Source organism: Trachemys scripta, chromosome 2 (genome assembly GCF_013100865.1).
Source record: "Trachemys scripta elegans isolate TJP31775 chromosome 2, CAS_Tse_1.0, whole genome shotgun sequence".
Lineage (NCBI taxonomy): Eukaryota > Metazoa > Chordata > Testudines > Emydidae > Trachemys > Trachemys scripta.
In genome coordinates, this window is record NC_048299.1 from 184,128,293 (window position 1) to 184,140,797 (window position 12,505).

General features: G+C 45.5%; 1 protein-coding gene across 1 annotated transcript in view; it reads right to left on the reverse strand.

Annotated features, from left to right (window-relative positions):
• The window catches only part of ZNF236 (zinc finger protein 236), a gene marked incomplete in the record, with an annotated part of 198,678 nt that overhangs the window by 143,280 nt on the left and 42,893 nt on the right, over nucleotides 1–12,505 (reverse strand). The window contains 1 exon segment of the mRNA XM_034762494.1: nucleotides 8,670–8,816. Coding sequence (XP_034618385.1) covers nucleotides 8,670–8,816 — 147 coding nt within the window.

Consider the following 12,505-nt stretch of genomic DNA (forward strand, 5'->3'; position numbering starts at 1 on the left):
GATGGGGGTGGATTGGTGAGCCCATGGCCAGCACCCGCTGCCACGTGGCTGGGCACCACAGCCGGAACCCAAAGCCCGGTGGCCAGAGCCCGGTGACCGCCACCACACAGCCAGGGTCAGAGTGCATGGCTGAAACCAGGGTTGGAGAATGCAGCAGGGGCCAGGGGCAACTGGAAGGGGGTGGTTTGCCCGCCGTCGCCACCACTGGGCGGCCAGGGCTGGATCTGGATCCCCGCAGCTAGAACCTGAAACCTTTCAGCCAGAGATGGAGCCCGCCACTATGTGGCCATAACCCAGGGCCAGAGGAGGCAGCGGGGGCTGGGGTGGGGTTGAGCTGGGGGACAGAACCAGGTGATGGCGCCAGTCATCCCACCACCTCAGGGCTGAAGCTGGAAACCCAAATCCCACTGCACTCGGCAAGGTGGGGAACTCACATCAGCTGCCTTCTCTTCTGGCATCTGTGGCTCCAGAGGAGGGTAGGGTGGGAGAGGGGATGCTGCTTTGTCCCTGCCCCCCCCCCATCACCGCCCAGGCGGCTGTGGCCGCACGAAAAGAGAAACACTGTCCTAAGATATTCCAGTAACCAGACAGTTGCATTTAATGTCAAAGCAAGCTTCTTGGGTTGGATGTGTGCATGGATTTTTTTTGTTTACTTGTTTGTTTGACTATTAATTATCATTACCATTATGCTTAGGAGCCCCAGTCAAGGAGCAGAACCCGACGCATGACGCACTGTGACAAACAAAGAACAAAAAATGGTCCCTGCCTCAAAGAGCTTATAATCGAACAACAGATGGATACTGACAAACAGTCCAAGGAAACAGAGAGAGATGGGTGTGGGTGTAAATATAAAAATAAGAGAGAGAGAGAGAATGAATATCAACTCCTATCCCCAAAAAGATAAGTGAACATGATAGTTGCAGGGGAAAATATGCTTTTCAAACAGTATTCACACTGTTTAAAACAGAAAAGTAAATCCCTTGATCTTAAATAATAATGTTATAGCTTGTATAAACAAAAAAGCCATTTGGCTGCCTTTATTGTTATCTGAGCAATTCCTCTCACAAACTGCTTTCTAACATTCAATTTCTATCCCAACATTACCCCAAAGCATGCTAAGAGTATTAGATATCCAACTGGATTGAGACAAAATATGACAAGCCTCGTTTGCTATGGTCATTTTTAGAACCAAGCAGCTATTACTAGATTTGGGTGGTTTGGTTTTTCCCAAATCCTTGGAATTCAAAATGCATCAAAGTAATATTTGAGAATTAGAGAGACAGAGTATAGATAAAATTGCAGGTAAACGTCACTTAAAAAAATTGAAGCCATCTCTGATGATTATGGTTGTTAGGAACAGAAGGTTAAGGCCACTCCTTGCAGAACACAGTCCCTGGACTTGCATCAGGTGAGTTGATAGTTCCACTGGTGCTACATCAAAGACAAGTGTCTACAGGAAGCCTATGTTCAGCATTTGGTGTCATGCTACCAAACGTAGTAAAGTCTCAAGTACAGTCGGGTATGAGGAGTCATGTAAGCTGATGATGTCATGAGACCATGAACCACAGGAAAAAGTAACGAGTCTGCTCTGAATATGCCCATAAAGTGATGAACACTTGCTGGATGCTAGCAAATTTTTCCTCTGGAAGGAACAGCCTGGCTTCTACTGAGTTCAGTACTGCATCTATAAAATACTATTTGTGAGAGAGTCAAGAGACTAAACTATTCCATTTTATTTGCAGCCTCATGAGTGGAACAGGCTTACAGTAGTGGCAATGGCTCATATCAAGTCCTGTTTTGTCTTGTTTTTTAAAAGCCATTCATAAAAGTATGTGCAGAGGTATTTCTTAATATCTGAGGATAAGATGCCACTGTAACTAGGCATTTGGTGAAAATGGACTGCTGACAGCCCAAAGGGAAGAACCTTGAATTCAAAAGCATCTATCTCCCAAGAAGAATCTCATTAATCTATACTGCAGGGGTGGCCAAACCGCGGCTCACGAAACGTATTTGGCAATTTTACAGTTAAACTGTGGCTCGTGGAGCACCATGCTCCGTCCTCTCATTCTCTGCCTACCAGACTCAGGGCCTCTGCCCTGCAGCAGAGTGGTGGGGCTAGGTCTTCTGCCAGAAATGACTGATGTCTGCTGAGGGGGGAGGGGGCCGCAATTTAAAGTTTGCCCCCGCAACTGCTTGAGTGCACCTCCCCAGGAACATCCCCCCCGTCTTCCCTTCAGTGCCCCCTCCTTGCAGCTCCAGGTGTTAACTTCGCCTGGAGAGGCAGCAGCAAACAGCAGGCAGTTGCAGGGAGGAACCAGTGCTTTAGCTCCCGGGGGAGGCAGCAACAAAAGCATCAGCTCTCCCTGCAGCTCCCAACTGTTTGCTGTTGCCTCTCCCCACAGCCACAGCTTCCTTCTTGCCGGCTCCAGCAGCTGCAGTGCAGGGAGGGGGCTTGGCAGCACCATGTGACTAAACAGGGCCAGCAAACCTTGGCAAAAAACATGGGGGTGTTATGTGACCTCATGTCACCTCTGGCTTCAGCCCCATGGGACACGTCTACTAGGACTCAGCCTCATTCTTGTTGAAGCCCCAAGCCCCGGCAGGCGTACTCCAGCTCTTGAACTTCTGAAGATTGTCATATGTAGCTCGGAGAGTCAGTAAGTTTGGCCACCCCTGCTCTAGTGGTTCTTCCTAAAGATGAGAATCCTGAATTTTGATATCTTTAAATACCTGTTCAGGTTTCTGAGTCCAGAAAGAGTCTTAGACCATCCACCTTCATGGGGGGGGGGGGGGGGGGATGAGGAAATACCAGGAATTCTTTGCTCTCAATAGATTAGGAAGACTCCTTGTATAGATTCCCTTGACAGCAGAGAGTCCACCTTCTATAGGAAGACAGTCTCATGAAAGTTAAGAAGAAAGGGAGCGAGGAAAAAAGCGAGAGCTAGGACCAGGTGCAGAAGTGATTGGAACATTCATTGTGGGTGATCTCCAAAACTCAGCAATAGAAATCAAGCACCAGGTACTGTAAAAGAATGCCAGATGAAGATTAAGGGAGGGCATGGAGGAAAAATGGTTACATACCTCTACTGTAACTGTTGTTCTTTGAGATGTGTTGCACATATCTATTCCACTTCAGGTTTGTGCACACCAAGTGCACTGTAGCCGGAGAGTTTTCCTGAGCAGTACCCATTGGGGAAGCACGTGCAACAAGTATCTCCTCATGTGTCCAGGTGAGAGAATAAAATGCACAGCTGCCCTAGAGTCCCCTCAGCTCCTTCACACTGAATCCTAACCTAACAGACTTCAAAGCAGAGGAAAGGACGGCAGGGTGTAGAATGGGCATGTACAACACATCTCTAAAAACAGTTACAGTACGGGTATGTACCCAAGTGATTGCACATGTCTATTCTAGAGCTGTCAAGCAATTTAAAAAAATAATTGTGTTGTTAAACAATAGAATACCATTTATTTAAATATTTTTGAGTGTTTCCTACATTTTCAAATATATTGATTTCAATTACACAGTATACAAAGTGTACAGCACTCCTTCTATATTTATTTTTATTATAAATATTTACACTGTGAAAAACAAAATAAATAGTATTTTTCAATTCACCTAAGACAAGTACTGTAGTGCAATCTCTATCATGAAAGTTGAACTTACAAATGTAGAATTGTGTACAAAAAAACTGTTAAAAAAACAAAATGTAAGACTTCAGAGCCTCCCAAGTCCACTCAGTCCTACTTCTTGTTCAGCCAATCACTCAAACAAGTTTGTTTACATTTGCAGGAGATAATGCTGCCTGCTTCTTGTTTACAATGTCACCTTAAAGTGAGAACGAGCGTTCACATGGCACTGTTATAGCTGGCATCGCAAGATAATTACGTGCTAGATGCACTAAAAATTCCTATGTCCCTTCATGCTTCAACCACCATTCCAGAGGACATGCATCTATGCTGATCATAGAATCATAGGACTGGAAGGGACCTTGAGAGGTCATCTAGTCGAGTCCCCTGCACTCATGGCAGGACTAAGTATTATCTAGACCACGGGTTCTGCTCGATAATGATCCATAGCAGTGTAGACCGACGTATGTTCATTTTCATCATCTGAGCCAGATGACCCCAACAGAAAGTTGATTTTCTTTTTTGATGGTTTGGGTTCTGTAGTTCCCTAGGGTTACCATATTTCAACAAGCAAAAAAGAGGACGGGAGGAGCCCCGCTCCTGTCCTGCCGTAGCCCCGCCCCTGCCCTTCCCACTCCCCCCCTCAGAACCACCAACCCTCCCCCTGCTCCTTGTCCCCTGACTGCCCCCTCCTGGGACCCCTGCCCCTGACTGCCCCCCAGGACTCCACCCCCTACCTAAGCCCTGGGAGTCCCACGTCCCATCCAACCACTCCCCACCCCCTGGCAGCCCCCCCAGAACTCCCGACCCATCTAAACCCCTCTGCTCCCTGTCCCCTGTCCCCTAAGACGCCCCCAACCCCCCCCAGCACCCTACCCGCTACCTGTACCCTGACTGCCCAAAACCTTATCCACACCCCCACCCCCAAAAAAGCCCCCCCTCCCCCGTCTCTTGACTGCCCCCTCCAGAACCTCCCTGCCCCTTCTCCAACCCCCTGGCCCCCTTGTTGTTGGCCTTCGTCTAATGTCGCTGTGAGCTTGCTCAGGAACGGCCTGAGCCGTTCATCCCGGCACGCTGGGCAGCAGTGAAGGAGGAGCTCCAGACTGCCAGAGGCGATCTGCGAATGCAGGGAGGAAGTGATCTCTACTGCAGGGGAGAGGAGGAGGGGCTCTCTCTGGCTGTCGGAGCCCCATGTAAGTGGCACCATCCGGCAGGCTGCCCTGTTAGCCGCGAGCGCTCTGCATGGGGGGAAGGGGGAGGGGGAGAAGAGATTCCGGACATTTACAAAATTTCCCCCGGACGCTATTTTTAGCTCAAAAAGCCGGACATGTCCAGGGGAATCCGGACGAATGGTAACCCTATAGTTCCCGCATCGCAGTGTTGCTTTTTTAAGACTTCTGCTTCAGATCTCGTCCCTCTCAGATTTTGGAAGGTACTTCAGATTCTTAAACCTTCGGTCGAGCACCGTAGCTAGCTTTAGAAATCTCACATTGGTACCTTCTTTGTGTTTTGTCAAATCTGCAGTGAAAGTGTTCTTCTCATCTGAGACTGCTAGAACACGAAATATATGGCAGAATTTGCATAAAACTGAACAGGAGACATACAATTCTCCCTCAAAGAGTTCAGTCACAAATTTAATTAACGCATTATTTTTTTAACGTGCATCATCAGCATGGAAGCATGTCCTCTGGAACGGTGGCCAAAGCATGCAGCAGCATATGAATGTTTAGCATATCTGGCATGTAAATACCTCGCAATGCTGATTACAAAAGCACCATGTGAACGCCCATTCTCACTTGCAGTTGACATTGTAAATAAGAAGTGGGCGGCATTATCTCCCATGAATGTAAACGAACTTGTTTGTTTTACCAATTGGCTGAACAAGAAGTAGGACTGAGTGGACTTGTAGGCTCTAAAGTTTTACACTGTTTTGTTTTTGAGTGCAGTTCCATAACCCCAAAAAATATAAATATATAAATACACACACACTTGTAAGTTGCACTTTCACAATAAAGGAATTGCACTACAGTACTCGTATGAGGTGAATTGAAAAATACTATTTCTTTTATCATTTTACTGTGCAAATATTTGTAATAAAATATAATATAGAGTGAGCACTGTACACTTTGTATTCTGTGTTGTAATTGAAATCAATATATTTGAAAATGTAGAAAAACATCCAAAATATTTATTTAATATCAATTGGTATTCTATTGTTTAACAGTGCCACTAAAACAGCAATTAATCGCGATTTTTTTTTTTTAGTTAATCGCGTGAGTTAACCACGATTAATCGACAGCCCTATTTAATTCTGAATGCAAGAATTCCAGAAAGACTGTCTGTCAGGAGGCTGTCAAGCTGATCTGCCCCTCCTCTCTCCCTTTCCCCCTCCCCCTCAGGTAAAACATTGCTGTCATATTGTCTGTAAGTACTTGAACATACTTGCCCTTTCTCTGGTTGAGAAAAACCTGACAGAAAAACTCTGAAAATTGCCCTCAATTATACAACATTGATGTGTATGGTTTGTTTGCCCACAGACCTTGAGCTTGCAAGGGACACAGATGTGCACTCAACCGAAGGAAGATGTGTCCATAACCAGAGTCATAGTAGGAAAGGAAGAGGAGGAGAGACAAAGAGACGTTGAACTGGATTCTCCACCAGTTCAGGGAAGATGGCACACTTGCAGATCTGTGAATTAATGTGTCCAGAGGGTGAGTTAATGGACAGTGGATGAATTTTAACCAGCCTTAAAGACATCTCAGGTATAGTTTGGCATGCTGAGTCACCTACATGCAAGTGGCCACACGTCCTAAAAGTTGCATACAGTTTCTCATCATTGTTTGTGGATAAGGTTGAAGGAAACTGCATAATTCCAAGATCACTTGAAAGCTGACCTAAGGAAGGTATGCCATTGTTGATGTTGAATCTAGCAATGCTTCAATAAACTCGATTCTCTGCACCAGAAAGCGACTGTATAATCAGGCCCAGCTGGTCAAATAGAATCTGAATTGCTCTGATGCCTTCTGTTGTCTGGAATGCCACCAAATAAGCCAATCATCTAGATCGGGGTATACCTGATTAGTGATTCTGTGAAGAAGGGCAGCTACTCCAGCCATGCATTTGATAAACACTCTGGGAGCTGATGACAGACCAAAGGGGAGGACAATAAATCTGAGAAACCTCCTCTGGTGTGATGAATGGCCACACAAAAGCAGGCATCTGGAGGACCGAGAGCAGCATACCAATCTTCAGGATTGGGTGATGGGATGAAGTATGACAATGATATCGTACAAAACTTTATGTATTTGTTTAAGTTTTGTAGGCCTAAGATGGGCCTTAGCCAGCATTTCCCCCTCCTCTCCCCTCCCCCACACACACACACTTTGATTTCTGTGTAAGGAAACATTTCAAATAAAAATCTCTCCTCCACTGCATTGCTGGCTAAGGCCCATCTTAGGCCTACAAAACTTAAATACATAAAGTTTCCTGGGTAAACACCAGCACTGTATATTGCTAACACTTACATATGCATGGGAAAGTATCTTGGGAAGGGTCGAAGGCGTGAGTGTGGAGTGAAAAATTCCTTTGCCGGTTGCAAGAGGCCGAGGGGGAGGTAGGGAGAAAGGAACGGATTAACTCGACAATTCAGCTAGGCTCAAAGATAAGGAACGAAACTGCAGCCCAAGGCCAGCTCCCTGATCACCTGAAGGCCCAGGCAGATTGGTAACATAAATCTGTCACAAAAGTACTTGCAGTTTTCCTTCCTTTTGGAAGGGGGTCCTTCAGCGATCTCAGCCAGTTGAAAAGTCTATGCCAATACCCAAAGGGAGAATTTGGTGCCAGAATAGCCAGGAAAGTCTCCTTGGCAGTAACTCCAAGGGTTGGGACAGGAGTAGGTGCCAAATTAATCACTGGAGTAAAGGTAAGCAGGCACTGAGGTTGGCTTAGACACTGGGACCTTGTCAGATGGCAATCATGTTTAGTAGCAGAGGTCTTGCTCTTGGGTTGAAGAGATCCACTAATTGAACCCTTGATAGCAGCTGGAGCCAATGCTGCTAACTGCCTCTTAGGCACAGAAGTGGGCCATTCCAGACAAAATGCAGAATTCAGACCCAAGGGTAGTTTGCCCACCTTCAGTCCTTCGAAGGCCAAGTGGCCTGAAGCCTTAACTGCTGTTCCTGTTGACTCCTGGGCAAAAATCTTACACACTGTAGACGGTGAAGGGGAGCACATGCTGCGTAGGCATATTGGGCACCAGATGCATACATCCAATTCCAGAGCAGATGCTGAGCATGACATGCCCTTTTAAAAAAATCTATTTTGGGTCCCAATGCCAGAAGATTCCCAAGCGCTCTGAGGGAATAAGGAGATTCCTTCTAATTAACATAGATTAAACTAGTCTAATCCAGTACTCCAGCTTGGGTGTCATTCATAATTTTTTTAAGCATACTCTCCACTTCCTCATCCAAGTCATTAATGAAACTCTTAAATAGTACCAGATCAGAACAGATCACTGAAGAGTCCACTAGACATATCCTCCCAGTTTGACAGCAGACCATTGATGACTACTCTTGGAGCCATAACTGATGTCTGTCATAAGAGGAGAATATGAGGGGCTTGATTTGCAAAAGTGTTGCACACCCGGAACTCCAACTGAAGTTAATGATACTCAGCAAATTTGAAATAAATCAGGCCCGAAAGTTATTGGACCATCGGGTGGAAGGGGTTGCAAAAAGGCAGAGCTGTTTTCCCCTATGAAATAAAAGGGAGTTCATTTAGTAAGGCATCTTCAGTACTTGTATGCACCATCATTCATCTTTAACACATTTTCCTATTGCATGCACCGACTCTTCATAAGCTTGAATTTACTCACACTATTCTGTACAAACATAGCTAGTTCTTTTAAGTCCTCAGAAGAAACACACAAGAAATATATTAAGAGTTCTAATACCATCTGAAGGAGAATCATATCTATTAAAAATATCCAATTTTATTAAATTTTTAAAATCACTAGCACAATATAGAAAGTAAGTTAAGTTTACCGTTGTAACATGAGATGCTTCTGAAGTAGTGCTTGCTGAGTTCTGTGGACCACTCATATGCATCTTGCTGATGTGAGTATTTAAGCTGCCTAAGCTTTTGAAAACACAGCTACATTCTGTACAGTTATACGTCGGGCCATTCTTCACCTTAAGGAATAAAGAAAATATGTTTTTTTCCCCCAAGATTTTCCAGTTGTAATTTTTTCTTTATTTATAAACAATAAATATACTATATAGTCTTAGACAACTTTCTTTTAAATGAGCTATTTCTTCAATGCTATTTACCTCCAGCTAACAGAACAATTGAGTATCACTTTTTGGACCAAGGCCATCACCATTCAGTGACATGATCATCATCTGTTGTCATGGGGAGCTTTTGTGGAACTTTAGGGTATGTCTACCCAGCAAAGAAAAATCCATGACTGGCACGTACCAGCTGACCTGGGCCTGTAAGGCTTGGGCTGCGGGGCTCTGGGAACCACCCACCCCGCAGGGTTCTAGATCTCGGGCTCCAGCCCAAGCCCAGAAATCTACACAGCAACGAAACAGCCCTGCAGACCAAGCCCTCTGAGCACAAGTCGGATGGTACAGGCCAGCTGCGAGTTTTTCTTTGCTGTGTAGACATATCCGCAGAGAGTATATTAATATAAAAAAGAAAAATGCCCTTGGCCAGTGATTTTCCAGCTTTTTTCCTCTCCATCTCATCCATGCATTAAAGCAATATTTATATAGAAACAAAAATCCAATAAGGCAGTTTATAAATAAGAACAAGGTTCCTAACTGAAGAGGATAATCCAAGTAATGTACAGATGAAAGACTGGAAATGGAAAGCAACAAAAAGCAAGTGAGTTAGTGGTGATGCTTAGAGAATGCATCTTGTTCATTTGCTTTTTTGTATGAGGTTTTGTTGTGGAATTTTTGTTTTAGGTTTTTGTATTAGGTTTTGACCTTGGGGTAGTTTCTGTGTAGACATTTTTCAAACTGTGTGTTCATCAAGGAATGGAAGATGGACGCAGGGTGGACTTGGTTAGAGACAAATAGGGCTACATAGAAGAAAGCACAAAAACTAAAATGCAAAGAACACATGAAGACGGGGGCAAGGACATTTAATCTTGTAGCTTGAACAGAGGAAGAAAAAACAAGATCAGAAAGGTAGGCAAGAATTTGTAAAAGGATTTTGAAGGCAAGGACAAAAAAATTGATAATTAAGGTCAGAAGAAGCCACTAAAGGGATTTGTAAAGAAGTTAAACATAGCTGGAGTGGTGGGCAAGGTAGATTATCTGGTGGTAAGATTTGTACAAACTGAAGAGGAGTAGGTCAAAATAAGGGAAGCCAAAAGAGAAAGAGGTTGCAGTAGTTGAAGCAAAAGACCAAAAAATAAGGACATACAAAAATTTTAGCAGAGGAAAAGGAAGAATTTTTTAAGAGGCTGTAGAGAAAACTGTTGATGGGATATAGCAACAATAGCAACGTGGTAGGAGGAAAGGAAAGAATGAGCTATCCAAATTATCCCAATGTTGCAAGCCTGTAAAAGAGTATGGCGTGCATGGCTGACAACACAATAAAGCAGAGGGATGAAGTTCTGCTTTTCCCATGTTGAGCCAGAGCTGGTAGCAAGATATTCAAGAAGAGGTATCAGAGAGAAGAAGAAATACAACACTAAATGGAGGAAGTAGGACCCATGAGCCATCATAGTAGAGGTGGTGGTTGAACCAACGTGATCTGAGACTGGTCAAAGAGTGTGTGGAAGAAAAATAGGAGGGGCAATACCAGGGAATGTGAGAAAGAGAAAGTGAAGGATCTACCAAAGACGACTCTAGAGGCAGGATCAGAACAAGGACTGCATAACATGACAAGGCCTTTGGAAGAAAATGTTTCTAGGAGAGCATGATCAAATGATAGATCTTAAAATTGGGAATGGGGGGGGGGGGAATCAATCAATAAATGAGGATGTTTTAGGAGGATCCCACAACAACCTGATGCTATTCAATAATTTGATCAATTACCTAGAAGAATCTCATTGCTAATAAAGTTTTTACAGATGAAGTGGTAAATAACGAGGACCAGTCACAGAGACAGATCTGAACAACTTGACAAGTGGGACAGAAATAAAATTGCACGTTAATACAGCTAAATACAAAGTCATATATCAAGTAACAAAGAATGGAATGCCATATTTGTTTGATGGGGAACTGGATCCCAGAAAGCAGTGACTCTAAAAAGAACTTAAGGGACATGGTAGATAGTCAAACAAACATGAGCTCCCAGTGTAATACTATAGATAAAAGGGTTAACACAATTCTTAGATGTACAAATAGAAGAATACATAATAGAAGCTGAGAGGTGATACTATTTTGGCATTGGTGAGACAACTACTACATTGTAATTCCATACCCATTGTTTTGCAATCCATACTAACACTCTCCACTTTTGTAAAGAAAGGCAGAAAAGTGATTTGGGGTCTGAAAAACACACCTTAATAAGAGACTGAAAAGGCTTAATCTATTTAGCTTATTTAAGCAAAGGTGACCAATGGCTTCTCTAACAATTTATATACTCGATCATAAGCCAGTTCATTTATAAGCCAACTCCCACCCCCAAGATGGATAAGTAAAAATGGAAAACGTTTATGACCCATTCATAAGCCGACCCTATAATTCAGGAGTCAGCAAACTTTAGCACCCGGGCCATCAGGATAAGCCGCTGGTGGGCCGAGATAGTTTGTTTACCTTGAGCGTCCGCAGGCACGGAGGTAAATCAAGTAAACAAAGTGTCCTGGCGCGCCAGCTGCTTACCCTGACGGGCCGGGACAGCAACTGGTGAGGAAATTTATGGGGGAGGGTAGCTGGGGGGGTCAGGGAAGTAACCCCTGTGACAACCCCCCACAAGACCCACCCCTAGCCCGGGACCCCCACACTCTCCCCATCCCATCCCTTCCCGCCTTATCTGGGGAAGATGTCTCTGGCCTGGCTGGAGCTGCTCCGGCAGGCTGGGCAGCGCAGCCACAGCCTGCTCTGGCAGGCCAGACTGGATGGCGCAGCCGCAGCATGTTCCAGCGGCCTGGGCCAGGCAGCACGGCCGCAGTGTGCTCTGGCGGGCCGGGCAGCGTGGCCACAGCCTGCTCTGGGGGGCAGAGCCGAGCATCACGGCTGCAGCCTGCCAGCCCTGGAGCTGCAGCTGCTTCGGAGGCTGGGGGGAGAGCAGCATGACCAGAAGTGGAGACACTCTGGCCCCGCCTCTACCCTTCTGGCTCTGCTGTCTGTACTGCCTCTCCTTGCTCCCTCTGTTGGGGGCAGGAGCTGTGTCCCACCTCTCCCTCTCTATACCCGTTCATAAGCCAACCCCCTTCTCTGATGGTTCCCCTTTTTACTAAAAAAAAAACTTGGCTTATAAACCAGCATATATGGTATATCAGTCTTGAAACACACACAGTTCCATCTATGCAACTTCCTAGCATAGATGCAGCTATCCTGGTATAAAGGTGTTTCTGTTGTTACAGCTAGGGTTACCATATGTCCTCTTTTTCCCGGACATGTCCAGCTTTTCGGCACTCAAACCCCCCTTCGGGGGTAACTGCCAAAAAGCCGAACATGTCCGGGAAAATGGTGGCTCGGCTCCTCCCCTGACTCTTCGGCTCTGTTTAAGAGCCGAGCTGCCCGAGCGCTATGGGCTTCAGGCAGCCCCCTTGCCTCCGGACCCCAGCCGCTGGCCGGGCACTTCCCCTCCCGGGCTCCAACGGCACAGGGCCCGGAGGCATGGGGGCTGCCTGAAGCTGGTAGCGCTGGGGCAGTTCGGCTCTTAAACAGAGCCGAAGAGTCAGGGGAGGAGCAGAGCC